The following is a 14885-nucleotide window of genomic DNA, read 5'->3' on the forward strand; positions in this document are numbered from 1 at the left end:
TCTGGGTCAGTTTCTGGCTTTCTTCCCAGAAAACAACTATCAGGTGTTGCCTAGCAACGTTCACTCGGGTTGGACTAGGCTTCTTTTATTGGAGGGAAACAGCTCGCACCAAGTTCCAAGCGGGCTGCCACTCGTACGCGTTGCCTAGTAACCGCGCTTCAGGCCACTTGAGTGAACGCTGCACGCGTTCGCTCCTCCCCCCGCCCCCCCCCCCCAAAGAAGCCAACCAGAAACTCGATCTCTCTGTGAGGAAACAAGGGCCGTGGACGCGTTGCGTAGCAACCAGGCCTCCTGACCCCGCCCCCCTCCGTCCCGGGAAAACAGGTGCCCCGCTTAAACATGGCGAACGGCCTTGCCGTTCCACGACTTGCAGTTCTCTCTCCAGAGTTCACACAATACTTCAGCCATCCTCCTGGGGCCCCGTAAACCCCGTCGGAGACGTTCGTGTCGTGTGTGTGAATGGGGATGAAATTAGGGAAAAAACCTGCCCGGTCTGCCCCGCACAAGCATGGCGGCGCGCGTGCGCGCCGCAAGCAGCGGACCCGCAAGAGCGCACGCGCGAGAGAGGGGCACTTCCGCTCTTCGGCGGCGACCGCGGCGGTGGCGGCGGCGGGGGCGGCGCGGGGTATGGTCCCCGGGTCCGAGGGCCCGGCCCGCGCCGGGGGCCTGGTGGCCGACGTGGTGTTTGTGATTGAGGGCACCGCCAACTTGGGTCCCTACTTCGAGGGGCTCCGCAAGCACTACCTGCTCCCCGCAATCGAGTGAGTGCGGCTCCCGCGCCCCAGCCCCGCCCCCACCGGCGCTTCCCGCCGCGTTCCTCACCCCACCTTTGCCTTCCTCCGGTCCCCGCAGGTATTTCAATGGTGGGCCTCCTGCCGAGACGGACTTCGGGGGAGACGTGAGTCTTGGCAAGCCTGGTCTGAGGGCGGAGGCTGGGACCCGGACCCCTAGGCCTGAGGGAGGAGGGTCGTCTGGACCTCTGGGTCTGAGGGAAGAGGGCTGAGGCCTGGGGACCGTGGTGTTTGAGTGGTGGAGGCTGAGGTCTAGACTCCTGGTCTAGACTCCTGGAGCTGAGAGAGGAGGGTGGGGCCTAGACCCCAAGTGTAAGAGAGGAGACTGGGCCTGAGCCCCCGGGTCTAAGGGACGAAGTTTGGACTGGACCTGTGGATCTGAGGAACAAGGGCTGGGGCCCGACTGAGGGCTGGACTTGGTCTCCTGGTTTTGAGGAAGGAGCGTGGGTTTGGACCCCTGGGTCCGAGGGAGTAGTTTGGGCCTGGACTCTTGGGTCTTAGGGAGGAGGGCTGAGGCCTGGAGCTCTGAGGGCGGAGGCTGGGGCTTGGACACCTGCGGAGTGTGAAGGAAGTGTGGGATAAGGGTTTCTGTGTGGGAAGTAACTAGAAACTGGGAGCCCTGGTTCCTCCTGTTTCGGCATTCACTGGATCTTGCCTCCCAGATAAAAAGTCTCTGTCTCTCGCTTTCAGTATGGGGGAACCCAGTATAGTCTTGTGGTCTTCAACACGGTGGACTGCGCTCCGGAGTCCTACGTACAATGCCATGCTCCCACCAGCAGCGCCTATGAGTTTGTCACCTGGCTCGATGGCATTAAGTGAGCACTCCCCCTTGGAGTGGGTGGGGGACTGTGACAGTGGTGGCTGGGGCTGGAGCTCCCTCCCTTTGGGTGGCTGAACGGACCACCTTTGTCACTTGGGAAGGATTCTGTGCTCAGCAGGGCGCATCCTGCTCCATGTACTGTGTGTGACCCTCCCCTCTGTCCCTTCTGCCCTGTGTCCTGGCCTTTCGGATGGGTATGTTTAAGACAGAGTCCAGGGGCTGGGCTGGGCTAGGAGACCCTGCTGTGTGGTTTGGGTCAGGTCTTTCTACTTCACATTTAGAACTGGAGTCTAGTGGCCTGGGTTGAATTACAGCTCTGTCCCTGTAGAATCTTCTTTTATTTTTTTCTCTCTGAATATTATCCTCAGATAGTTGTATAGTCAGGTTGTTTCTGTCTAACCTGTCCATTCATGTGTAAAATTTCAGCAGAACCACTGCCCCCAGAGTCCCTGGCTCCTGTGTGCCTGTGGCTCATTTCCTGACCTGCCAGTCATGGTGTATTTGTGCATTATTATGTTAACCTGTTGCTATATAATGAAGTTTCCCCTGCAATAGCTTAGAGGTTGATAACTACAAGGAGTTTTTTCAAGACAGAATCTCTTAGCCCAGATAAGCCTGGAATTCACTATGTACCTTAAGTTAGCCTTGAACTTGAGATCCACCTACCACTGTCTCTTTGATTGCTGGGATTATAGGCATATACTACCCTGTCCAGTAATTTTTTTTTATTAATGTTTATCATACAGGGTTTCATTGTGATAGCTCCATAAGCATATATAATTTCCCCCTCTATTTGCTCCCTAGCCCCCTATTACCCCCCCTCCTTTTTTTGGCCAGTTCTGGGGCTTGAACTCAGGGCTTCAGCACCGTCCCTAAGCTTTTTTTTGTGTTTTTTTTTTTTGGCTCAAGTCTAGCACTGATCACTTGAGCCACAGCACCATTTCTGGCTTTTTCTGTTTATGTGATACTGAGGAATCAAACCCAGGGCTTCCTGTGTGCTAGGTAAGCACTCTACCACTAAGCCACATTCCCAGCCCACTTCCCCCTTTCTTAAACAAATAATTATCTTGTGTACTGTCTGTGGGTCTGGAATGTGAGACTTAAAACTTAGCTAGAAGCTTCAGTCCTGGTCTCAGGGTTGCAGTCACTCAAGGGTGGCCTAGAAGAGCCATTTCCAAGGGGTCCCACTCTGTGGCCCTTGTCTGAGACCTCTTCCTAGCTGGCTGTGTGGCGCCATACATGGCGCTGGTTTTCCGATGAGGAAGCTGCTGGGCTTCTTGTAGCCAGAGTGTCTATGTCCCAGATGTGTGCCTGTGTGCAGGGTGCTGAGAGCACGAACAGAGATGCACTATCAGAAGCTGCCACTGCTGCAAGCCACGGTGTCTATCCTCGTGCCTTCTTTAAAAATTTATTTATTTATTTTGGTGCAGTAAGGAGGGATTGAACTTAGGGTCTCATGCATGCTAGGCAAATACTCTACCACTAAGCCACAATCCTAGGCTCCTTTAGTGCCTTTTTTTCCCCTCTTGCCAGTCCTGGGGTTTGAACTCAGCCTGAGCACCATCCTTGAGCTTCTTTTGCTAAGGCTAGCACTCTACCACTTGAGTTACAGCACTGCTTCTGGCTTTTTCTGTTTATATGGTACTGAGGAATGGATCCCAGGGCTTCATGCATGCTAGGCAAGCACTCTACCACTAAGCCACAATCCCAGCCCCTCTCCTTAGTGCCTTTTTTTTTTTTTTTGGTCATTCCTGGGGCTTGAACTCAGGGCCTGAGCACTGTCCCTGAGCTTCCTTTTGTTCAAGGCTAGCACTCTACCACTTCAGCCACAGCACCACTTCCAGCTTTTTCTATGTATTTGGTGCTTGAGGAATGGAACCCAGGGCTTCATGCATGCTAGGTAAGCACTCTGATGGTCTGCCACATTCCCAGCGCCCCCCCCCCCCCCCAGTGCCTTTTGAGGCCATTTTTCTGAGTAACATTCAGTGTGGAGCACAGTTCCTCAACTTGGGTACAGTGGACTTTGGACTCAGTACTTCCTCACTGTCAGTTGTCACAGGATGTTGGGGATTTTGCAGTGTTTGGATTCCACCCAGTACCTGCTGGGCAAATGCTCTACCATTGAGCTTCACCCCTAGCATCCTGCCTTCTACCCAGTAGATGCCTGTAGCACTACCCTCCCCCCCCCAAAAAAAAGATATAGCAACCAAAAATGTCTCTAGGAATTAATGTCCGGCGGGGGGGGGGGGTGATGACAAAATCCACCCCAATGGAGAACCACTTGGCTAGCTTATGAATAACTTATACAATAGGATCTCTTGAATTTAAAGTCAGATGCAGGGCTGGGAATAGGCCTAGTGGCAAGATTACTCACCCCGTAAAGTCAGATGCATCTCAAGTCACTAGTCCCCCCATACCTAAAGCAGGCCCCAGGAACACGTTGATGAACGAGTGAATGAATGAATGAATGAATGAGTGTTTAGCATGTACTTCATCCTGATTGCCCCCAGAAAACTCCATCAACTCAAACGTCTTCCTATGTGGAACATCTTTCTTCGTTTCTCAGAGCAGCCAGTTGCTGCTGCTTCTGTCCCATGATCTTCTGCTGGTCACCTCACTGTCCTGTGAGTTTTGGAGTCTTGTCTTTCTCTTGTTTGCCTCTTGTGGGGCGCAATACCACACGAAGGAAGGTAATGGCAGAGAGGCTGTTTTGGGAAAAGCAGCCCTCCCCATGGGAGAAATCTCTGGGAGATAAGAGCAGGCTGTGATGGGAACACCTTGAGCTCAGTGTCCCTGGGCCCTTAACTCAGAATGTGCTGTTCCCAGAGCCAAAGACAAATGTCCTGCAGATAAGCATTGTCAGGCGTTTTCTCACGGTTTGGATCTACTCATTTGTAACCATCTGCACTCAGTGTCCGTGACATTCCTGGGGCAGTAACAACAAGTTTTGTTCATACTTGGGGAAATCTTATCTCCCCGGGTACATCCAGAGTGTGGGGGGCAGGGAAGGCCTTCCTTGGGAAAGCTGCTTCTCATGTCTTTTGTCTTTTCTTACAAGGCTAATGACCTCAACAGAGAGGAGTGGTGGAAGGAAGACAGACCCGGGGTCCCCCGTTGCATGATGGCAGTTAAATTTGTCAGCAAAAGTTTCTAGCCCAAAAGACTAGAGGAATTGTCAGCGGGCAGAGGGAGGCAGGGTTCAGCCCTTATGTGACTGCCCTGCATCCAAGATGGCTGCTGCTCCTGTTGGTTCATTTTGATCATTGCCTTCTTGGGCATCTGGCACCGAAGCCTATAGGGCCTGGTTACGGACAGACAGTGGGGGTGCTGGGGGCTCGGTGGCAGAGTGCTTGCTGAGCATCCATCAGGCCTTGAGTTTGAGCCAGCACTGGGGAGAAAAAAGGCCAGTAGTACACCCAGTACACTATATGATTTTATCTTTGGGTTTATTTGGGGATATGGTTCAGCACAAACTTGGTAGTATTCAGACCACATTTTGTTCTTCATTAAGTTTTTCTCATTGGTTTGGTCGTATTGGCTGTGATATATCTTGCTAGGAGCTGGTGACAATTTTCAGTGAAAAAAGCAAGTTTTGGGGTCTCAAGGTTAGAGTTTCTCTCTCTCTTCCCCCCCCTCCCAAGCCTTCTAAACTTGAGCAGAAAGTCCATGAGACTCTTATCTCCAGTTAGTCTGCAAAAAGCTGGAAGTAGAGCTGTGGTTTGAGCAAAAAAAGCTAAGGGATAGTGCCTGAGCCCTGAGTTCAAGTCTCAGGACTAGCAAATGAAAAAAAAAAAACCCAGAAAAGATGGAGCAGATGGCCTGGAAGAGAGGAAGGAGCAGGAGATGGACGGTACAGGGGCCTGTGCTTGCTTCCAGGCGCCTTCTCCATCCTTCCCCTGTTCTGAGGATGCTGTTCCAGGCCCCATGGTTAAGACAGGTGTCCCCTGGCTTCGAGGCCTGATGCACTGGTGCCACGGGAAGAGCAAGGAGCTCACTGGGAGGCAGTTGGGGGACAGGCTGTCTAGGCATGGCATGGGGCTGGAACAGTGGCACCCCCTGTTTCTGACTGACTGCCTGGCTCCCTGCAGGTTCATGGGCGGGGGCGGGGAGAGCTGCAGCCTCATTGCCGAGGGCCTGAGCACCGCCCTGCAGCTGTTTGATGACTTCAAGAAGATGCGGGAGCAGATGTGAGTCCCTGGCTCTCGAGCTCCTTCGGCCCTGGTCTCCCCCTGCCCCTTCTCCTCCCTCCTGCCCCATCTCCTCCCTCCTGCCCCGCCATGCATGACCTGTCTGAGAAGCAGGTGGGGCTCCTTCCAGCCCACTTTAGTAGCTGATGGCCCATAGCAAGTCACTAAACCAGGTTGCCTCAGCACTGATTCATAAAGGAAGCTCTACACACGGTTTTGGGTGGGTGGAATGTACGCACCTCCGAGCCCCCAGGGTGCCTGCTCCATATCTTCCTCGTTCCCCCCAACTCCCCAGCGGCCAGACACACCGAGTCTGTCTGCTGATCTGCAACTCGCCCCCATACCTACTGCCAGCTGTGGAGAGTACCACGTACTCGGGGTGTACCACTGAGAGTCTTGTGCAGAAGATTGGAGAGGTGAGGGCCCCAGTCTGAGGGAGGAGGGCTGTGGGGTGGACATCTTTGTCAGAGCAGTGGTAGACGCAGGCCGACCCCTGACACCTCTCCTTGGTGTGGGTTCTAGATCCAGCTCTCACTATCTTTGGCCCCACTGCCTGATGGGAGTTGTGGTTTTAGAGCCCTGGCTGTCCAGTCACTGGTGCGGTGGGTGGCAGATTGGGGGGGTGGAGCTTGTTCTGACGGTTAGTCCCCTGCCTCGCAGCGGGGGATCCACTTCTCCATCGTGTCTCCACGGAAGCTGCCTGCCCTCCGCCTTCTGTTTGAGAAGGCGGCACCCCCTGCCCTGCTGGAGCCACTGCAGGCCCCCACGGATGTGAGCCAGGACCCACGGCACATGGTGCTGGTGCGGGGGCTGGTGCTGCCAGGTGAGCCGTGCACTCTGGCCCGGCTGCTATCTCCCCAAGCTCTCTGACCTGATTGGGGGTTTTTCTCCCCTTGGGGTGGGCCTGCTGTTGTCTCCATGCCCTCACGCCCTCTGACCTGATTTTGGATTTTTCTGTCTCTTCACCTCCAACCCCTTCTTGGGGGCCTTGGTGGTCTGTCCTGCTCCAGTTGGGGGTAGTTCAGCCCCGGGCCCGCTCCAGCCCAAGCAGCCGGTTCCCTTGCCTCCTGCCCCAGCCTCGGGTGCCGCCCTCTCTGCAGCCCCCCAGCAAGCTCTACCCCCTGGCCCACCGCAGTACCAGGTATGCATGTGACTCTTGGGCCTGCAGGAGCCATGGCCTCCTGGGAAGACCTGAATGAGCCCTGGTGGGGGGGGACGTAGGAGGGGAAGGGGTCCCCTCTGGGTGTTGGAAGGGAGGAGGGTTCCAGAGGAGCCGTGGCATTGGTGATGCAAATTGCATTCTCCTGAGTGTGAGGGGGTGTCTTCAGTGTGACGCAAAGGCATAGAGTGCCCTGTCCTCACCAGCCCCCCTCGCCTCTGTCCCAGGTCCCTGGGAACCTGAGCGCTGCTCAGGTGGCTGCCCAGAATGCGGTGGAGGCTGCCAAGAACCAGAAGGCTGGGCTGGGCCCACGCTGTGAGTCAGGACTGAGGACGGGTGGGCGCTGGGCTCTTCCCACACTGTGCACTCACCTGTGCCCTGCTCTCTCCTGCAGTCTCGCCCATCAACCCCCTCCAGCAAGCCGCCTCAGGAGTGGGTCCCCCCTTCAGCCAGGCCCCAGCATCTACACTGCCACCAGGGCCCCCTGGTGCCCCCAAGCCACCTCCTTCATCCCAGTCCAGTCTGGTGTCCACTGTAGCGTCTGGCCCGGGCCTGGCCCCTCCTGCACAGCCCGGGGCCCCGTCTATGGTATGTTCTGGGGTGCCTCCCTCCACCCCCCATTCTAAGACTTCCTGATAAACTCCCCAGCTCCCTGGCCTGGTGTTCTGGGCAGAATCTTGGGCCGTGGCAGAGCCAGGCAGAGCTGGGGGACCATGGGACCTTGGAGGTATGAGTTGAGGCCATACAGACTCCCCCGTCCTTGTGTTTGGGGTGGCCAGGGCGTTGTTGGGAGGTGAGGGGAGTGGGCTCTGTTCTGTTCTTGAATTATGGCTTTTCCCCAGGGGAATCTGACCCCTCCTCCTCCTCCTCCTCCTCCTCTTCCTCCTCCTCCTCCTCTTCCTCTTCAGGCCGGCTCCGTGGCCCCTGGCGGGGTCAGCGGCCCTTCCCCCGCCCAGCTTGGGGCCCCAGCACTCGGTGGGCAGCAGTCAGTCCCCAACAAGCTCCTGGCGTGGAGTGGGGTTCTAGAATGGCAAGAGGTGAGTGGGCCAGGCTGGGGCCCCTCCGAGGTGTGAGACTTGTGGTCCAGAGATGAGCCCCAAGGATCCATGGGGTTTGCAGCCCAGGTTTTAGGACTGAAAGCGATTGAAGAGTTGCATTGAGCTGAGCAGTAGGGGGCTTCCTCCTGTAATCCAAGGTCCCATATCAGACAGGGTAGTGAGGACCTCAGACCCTAGGCCCTAGAGACAGTGGCCTATGGGACTTAGGACTAGGCGAGCCCCCAAGTTTGGGGACTTGAGAGACTAGAGGAATGTGGATTGGTGGAGAAGGAAGTGAGGCCTCAGATTGGGGGTATCCTGAGCTTTGGGGCTACCAAGGTGGGGCTGGAGGGACTGGGGAGCCCTTCTAACTGAGACTCATGCTTTTCCCCCCTCAGAAACCTAAGCCAGCCTCGGTGGACGCCAGCACCAAGCTGACCCGGTCACTGCCCTGTCAGGTCTACGTGAACCATGGAGAGAACCTGTAGGTGGTGGCCTGAGGGTGGGGGGGCTGGGGTTCCAGAGTCCCGCCCTGCTGACCCCACTCCTGCCCCACCTCCAGGAAGACAGAGCAGTGGCCGCAGAAGCTCATCATGCAGCTCATCCCCCAGCAGCTGCTGGTGAGACCCTCACCCCCTCCTCCTCCCTCCCCACCCCCTTCCCTCCCTTCCTTCCCCCCTCCCTTTCCCCCTTCCCCGGCTCCTCTCATCACGGCTGCCTGTGTCCGCAGACCACCCTGGGCCCTTTGTTCCGGAACTCGAGGATGGTCCAGTTCCACTTCAACAAGGACCAGGAGTCCCTCAAGGGCCTCTACCGCATCATGGGCAATGGCTTTGTGAGTGTGGGATGGCCTGGCACCCGCTCTTCTGTCCTCCCTTCTCCTGACCCTGCTCAGGATTCCCTGAATCTCAGCCCAACCGAAGGAAACTGGGTGGGGTCCACGGGGCACAGTGGGCGTGTCCCTCTGTGGTGACTGGGCGGAGGTGCCCCCTCGCCTGCCCCCTCACAGAGAGACATGCCCATGGTGCGTATGCCAGGGGTCTGAGCCAGGTTGCCAGAGCAGGTGTTTGTTACACAGACAGGCCTCTGGAAGTGGAGTTGTGGGCTCAATTTCACACTTGGGACTTGGGAGCCAGTCTTGGGGGTTGGGCCCCCTTCCTCAGGGCTCCAGGTGCCCTGTGTGCCTGGACGAGGTTTGACATGGGAGGCCCCAGGCAGCGCCCTGGGCCTGGGCCTGCTGTGTGGAAGACTGCTGGGCTGGGCAAATAGCAAAACCGGGGCCTAGAGCTAGCACCTCGAGCGTCCAGCCCCAGCCGCTGTGCAACGTTGCTGCCTCTCCTGTCTCCACTTCCAAGCTACACCCACACCCCAGGCTGATCCTGCTCCAAACCAGCCAGAACCCCAACTCCTCCCAGAGCACGTGCAGATCACGAGGGCTCTGCTCAGCCCCGCACAGTGGGGTGGTGCCACCTCTGGGCTTCTGAAACCTAGAATGGGGCGGTCAAGGGCTGGCAGGACACCTCCAGGGTGGAGAAGGATCTAGAGCCTCTATCCCCAGGCGGGCTGCGTTCACTTCCCCCACACGGCCCCATGCGAGGTGCGCGTGCTCATGCTGCTGTACTCGTCCAAGAAGAAGATCTTCATGGGCCTCATCCCCTACGACCAGAGTGGCTTCGTCAATGGTATCCGCCAGGTCATCACCAACCACAAACAGGTCCAGCAGCAGAAGCTGGAGCAGCAGCGCGGGGTGAGCACCACCCCAGGCTCAGCTGGGCTCAGCTGGCCTGCACCATCTCCAGGCTCTCATCATGGCCCCCCAAGTTCTGTCCATCCCCCTAGTTCCTGATGGCCTTTCTCTCCCTCCTCAGTGCCTCCATCATGGGGACTTGTCTGTGTGATTTGTCCTCCCAAGCCTGCTTGGCCCCCAAGAAAGTGTTCCAGCCCCCTGTGTCCAGATCCTCATGGTCCCCGCTCTCCTCTCCTCTCCTCTCCTCTCCTCTCCTCTCCACTCCTTTCCTCTCCTTGCAGATGGGGGGACAGCAGGCACCTCCAGGCCTGGGCCCCATTCTGGAGGATCAAGCAAGGCCCCCACAGAATCTGGTGAGGACACAACTAGGGGTCAGGACTGCACAGCGCCTGTTGTCCTCACTGGCTCTCAGATGAAGGGGTCTGGGGGCCCTGCCCTTCTCATCTCCATCTCTCTCCACCAGCTCCAGCTCCGTGCACCACAGCCCCAGCCTCAGGCCACTGTGGGGGCCTCTGGGGCTGCAGGGCAACCCCAGCCTCAAGGTACTACCCAGGCTCCTCCAGGTGCACCCCAGGGCCCCCCTGGAGCTGCCCCTGGCCCACCCCCTCCAGGACCCACTCTTCGGCCTCAGAACCCCGGGGCCAACCCCCAGCTTCGGAGCCTCCTCCTCAATCCCCCACCGGTGAGATTTGGGGTGGGGTGGCGGGAGCAGTGGCCCCTGGCTCCTGTGGGGGTGAGTCTAGGCAGACTCCGCTGGGGTCCTCCACGGGCCCCGGCCAGCACCTCCAAACCAGAGGCAGGATGGGTGGGGGACGCCTCTCCAGGGGCCTCTAAGCCTCCCTCTTGTTCCTCTAGCCCCAGACTGGGGTGCCCCTGCCCCAGGCCTCCCTCCACCACCTGCAGCCACCAGGGGCTCCGGCACTACTGCCCCCACCACACCAGAGCCTGGGGCAGCCCCAACTGGGGCCCCCTCTCCTGCACCCACCGCCTGCGCAGTCCTGGCCTGCACAGCTCCCCCCTCGGGCTCCGCTTCCAGGTAAGGGGCTGCAGAGGAGGGCAGGGTTCTGCACGGCGCCCAGGCGAGGGGACCGAGCCCAGGCTCCTCGGAGGCTTTGAGGGCGATGGGAAGGCCAACCTGTGGGCACAGTCTCTCCATGATCCTCTCCCATGGGTGCTGGAAACGGTCTTAGGGTCAGAGAGGCTCATGGGAAACTGCCAGCACGCGGGATCAGAAGGTGCCACCATTGGGTCGCCAAATCTTCCTGGGAAAAGGAGTGCCTTGGGCTCCAGAGGAGGAGGGAGGACGCAGGCCCGGGGCCTTCTGGGAGATGCAGTCCCTTCCCCTGCCCCCCAGGTCAGATGCTGCTGAGCGGGGGTCCCCGGGGCCCGGTCCCCCAGCCGGGCCTGCAGCCCAGCGTCATGGAGGACGACATCCTCATGGATCTCATCTGAACCCCAACACCCAATAAAGTTCCTTTGAACACACACCCCGGCTCCCGTCACTGACGTCCCCCAGTTGTGGGCAGGAGACCCGGGGCCATGTCCTGGTGCTTCAGCCGGCAGTGATGCCAGCCAGGCAGGAAGCACCCAGGGTCCCGTGTGTCACGGGCCTTGCGGGGAGTCCTGGAGAGCATCTGACCCGCTGGGGCTCCCCGTATCTGCAGAGAGCAGCACAGTCAGGAGGTCAGGGCCCGGGGCACAGAGGACAGTGAGGGGGACGCCTCCCCGGGCAGGGCCGAGAGCTGCGCAGGCGCCAGGTGGTGAAAGGCTCAGAGCCCAAGCTGGGCAGTGAGGGTTATTTTGGGGACACAGTGATAGGAGGCAGGTGTGGCTGGCTCTGGTGTCAGGATGACCCCTTGGCTGGGCAGGGGGCCAAGAGGGGTGTGGAGAGTGCCAGCAGCCCCCGGCGGGCTGAAGTGGCACAGGTGCAGTGGTAGGAGCTCAGTGGTGCCAGGGGGCAGTGTGGCGGAAGCACAGGCATAGCAGGGCAGGCCTGGCACAGGTGAGGCGAGGCTCAAGGCCAGGGGTAGCAGGGTGCAGGGGTTTCCTGGAGGCAGAGTGGCTGTCTTGTCAGACTGTAGGGTAGTGTTGGTCAGCGTGGTCCCCATGTGGACCACACGTGGCTCACTGGCTGGCATGTGGGTTCCTGGCCCGTCCCAGGGGAGGTGGCAGTCTGGTGGCCTGTGGCCACGCGCAGCCAGGTTTTGTTTGGCCTTCCCTGGGTAAGCATATGTGGCACTTTTTTCTTATGAGTTAGTTGTAAAAATCAGGACGATTCACACACACACACACACACACACACACACACACACAGCTGCTCTTAACCAATCAGAAGACCTGGCACCCCCGGGCCACCCTTGCACCTGGCAGCAGCGGGCCGGCACGCCCCCTGCTTCGCCGCAGTCCCCAGCACTCCCTGCCGCGCCCGCGGGCGGAGGGCGCACTCGGGGCTGGCACTGTGTTGTTGTCTGGTAGCATTCGGAGAAAAGTGAAACCTTTCTTATACCCATGTCTCTCAAAAGTGGCCAAACGAAAGAGAGAAGGAGAGGGCCGCGTGTTTCGAGAAAGATGGGAGCGAGACTATTTCTTTGTGGAAGTGAAGAACATGCCTACGTGTTTAATATGCAAAAAAATCGTGTCTGTGTTGAAAGAGTACAACCTGAAGCGCCACTATGAATCGCAGCACAGTAAGAGCTACAGCCAGTACACGGAGCAGACACGCGCCGCCATCCTCAGCGAGCTCAAGAAGGGGCTCAAGTGTCAGTAGGAGCGGAAGGAGTGATGGGAAGAGAACCCCAGGCATGAGCACCCCACGAATGTGGAGAGGAGTTGGAATGCACGACTGTGAGGCCAGTTGAGTGTCCCTGGCGTTGGCATGGCGCCTTGAGTTCCGATCACCAGGGGCTTGCAGGCCCCGGCACCTGGCAGAGTCCCAGCACGTGGCCTTCTCTACGCTGCTCCTAAACTATGTCCAACCACTTAGCTTTATTTATTGGTGGTGTTGAGAATCTTGAGGTGACCGAAAAAATGTGTCCGTGGTGCCAGGCAGGCCCTCCGCTGGAACCGGCTTCCTTGGGTCTTGAGACAAGCCGGCGTCCTCATGCGCAGCAGGCTTCGTAAGCACAACTGCAGGCAGCGGTGGCGACCCCAGGATCCGTCACCCTGCAGCACCTGCTCAGGACAGAGGCCAGGCCCTCGCCGCCCTCCCGGCACCGAAACCTTTGCCACAGAGCTGTGGTCCAGCCACAGGCCAGTGAAGCTCCAAGCTCTGCTTGTGACAGAAATCCCAGCGGTTGAACCTGGGGCCATTTCAGATCACGCAAAAGCTGCACTGCAGCCCCCCTGTGCCCCCACTGCCTCTGCGGGGCTCTGCACAAATTGCTCCTTGAACATGGCCATGTGGGCCCCAACCCTGCCCGCTCCGGGAGCCATTGAAAGGCATTCATAATGGGGCTCTTCCTTTGCTGTAGTTGCTTTCTGACTGTGAAAGGCTACTGTCTCCCACACTGTGGGTCCCACACCAGCCCCCCCACCCCCAGGCTCCCCGACACCCCTCCCAGAACGAGCCAATGTGGGCCCTTTGCCTTGTCGGCCGTGGCCTACTGTGTGAGTCCAGACCGCAGATTGTGGCGGTAGGGCGCTGGTTCTTAAACACTGTTCTTTTGGAAGACTGTGAGATTTTTCAGCTCTGTCCACGTTTGGGGGTACCCGCGCGGGTCCAGCAGCTGTTTTCCGTTACAACTCTGACTCAAATACGGCTCCAGTTGAAGGACTAGAGGCTGGTTCAGTACCCATGGCCCACCCCACCGCCATCCACGGCCGGCTTCACCCCAGCCCTCCAGCCGCAGCTCAGAGGAGCAAGAGAATTATGACAGAGCGAAATTTTAATAATTAAAATATTTCTATTTTTCAATTTGTATTTTTTCAATTTTGAATTTAAAGCATAAGACAACAGTATCATACATGTTTGTATTCTGTTCCGTGCCTTCACCGTAGTTGAGTAAAGATCCAATTTGATTTTATTTGTGGCCCTGGACTTTTCTTATACCTGACTAAGTTCACTCATTTGTGTGACCCTCCTGGCCCCTGTTGGCATTTGAGTTTCTGGTCCCTGCCCTGGAACTTTTGGACCAAGTCCGGGGCTGGGAGGAGGCTGGCAATCCACCTTTGCAGCAAGTGCTCTAGAAGATTCTCAGGCATGTGAAGATGGGGTAGGGGACTCAAATGGCAGCAGAAGGTGCGAGGGCATCCCTGTAGCAGGGGTTTTTGAAAACTCAGATGACTTCAGGGGACCAGGCAGGAGATGAAAATGTGTGAAGCGGACGGGTGTAAGACAGGGAATGATGGGGACTGTGGCGAATTTGGAGTGCTTGCCTCACCTAATGGCCTGCAAATTAAAAAACAGAAACTCTGTGAAGACCAAACGAAATCTGCCTGTGTGTCTCATGAGGCCACCGAGCTGCTGTTCTTTTGTGATCTCTGGAAGGAGAAGATTCCAGAACACGGAGAGTGCCCTGAGGAGGATCCACACTGTGAGGGGTGGGTGGGGAGCCAGGCAAGCGTGGTGCCACGGAAGCGGTGTTCTGTTTTGTTGGAGGAAGTAGTTTCTGTCAGAGGCTGCTTTGGGGGTGGGGGGAGCAGGGCTGGAAGTGGCCTGGGTGTGCTCCATTGGGTGGTCATGCCAGGCAGGAAATCAGGCTTTGACTCCAAAACAGACTCAGAAAGATGAGAGAAGAGAGACATGTTGCCATGCCAGCCATGTTTGGTCATCTGTGGCCAGCCAGGGTTCTCTGGATTGTCACACCCAGTTAGGTGAGACACGGGCACTGTTGTGACCTGACCAGGCTGTACACGCACAAAGTAGAGGAACACCCAGAGAGAGCAGCTGGAGAGGCAGAACCCCCAGCACAGGTGAGGGGAAGGCTTGAGAGCGAGCCAGTACTGACAGAGCCAACCTCCAGAGAAAGCTTTCCTCTTGCTGCCAGAAAATAAAAGCACCCCAGTGTATAAACATTAACTTGCCTTTGGAGGGGAGAAGTGAGTGGGTAGCTGGAAACAGTCTGATCCTTTTGCCTTTGGCAAGTGCGACTATGACTGGAGACCGGATGGAATGCATGCTCTGTGTGTGTGTGTGTGTGTGTGTG

The 14885-nt window shown here is 57.6% G+C and overlaps 1 protein-coding gene across 2 annotated transcripts; it reads left to right on the forward strand.

Moving 5' to 3' along the window:
- Positions 1–570: 570 nt before the first annotated feature.
- Positions 571–13763, forward strand: Med25 (mediator complex subunit 25). Of its 2 annotated transcripts, none has more exons than XM_048329483.1 (18): positions 571–761; positions 853–898; positions 1482–1606; positions 5700–5798; positions 6094–6214; positions 6459–6621; positions 6809–6939; positions 7185–7272; positions 7352–7545; positions 7866–7994; positions 8393–8478; positions 8557–8614; positions 8725–8829; positions 9553–9741; positions 10023–10094; positions 10205–10423; positions 10597–10777; positions 11096–11228. In XM_048329483.1, the coding sequence occupies exons 1-18, from the start codon at positions 628–630 to the stop codon at positions 11191–11193; spliced, it is 2238 nt and encodes a 745-aa protein (XP_048185440.1). In that variant the 5' UTR covers positions 571–627; the 3' UTR covers positions 11194–11228. The 2 variants fall into 2 exon arrangements, with proteins under 2 accessions (XP_048185440.1, XP_048185439.1); XM_048329482.1 differs by lacking the exon at positions 11096–11228 and adding an exon at positions 12264–13763 and having other exon boundaries at positions 589–761.
- Positions 13764–14885: the final 1122 nt, after the last annotated feature.

This window comes from Perognathus longimembris, chromosome 20 (assembly GCF_023159225.1).
Source record: "Perognathus longimembris pacificus isolate PPM17 chromosome 20, ASM2315922v1, whole genome shotgun sequence".
NCBI classification, from domain to species: domain Eukaryota; kingdom Metazoa; phylum Chordata; class Mammalia; order Rodentia; family Heteromyidae; genus Perognathus; species Perognathus longimembris.

Bases quoted from the DNA above. Each gene is read 5' to 3' on its own strand.
- Med25 (XM_048329482.1), top strand. From the start codon at position 628: ATGGTCCCCGGGTCCGAGGGCCCGGCCCGCGCCGGGGGCCTGGTGGCC. The intron at 1,607-5,699 runs GTGAGCACTCCC...GGCTCCCTGCAG, and splicing joins ACCTGGCTCGATGGCATTAA to GTTCATGGGCGGGGGCGGGG. The intron at 5,799-6,093 runs GTGAGTCCCTGG...CCAACTCCCCAG, and splicing joins AAGAAGATGCGGGAGCAGAT to CGGCCAGACACACCGAGTCT.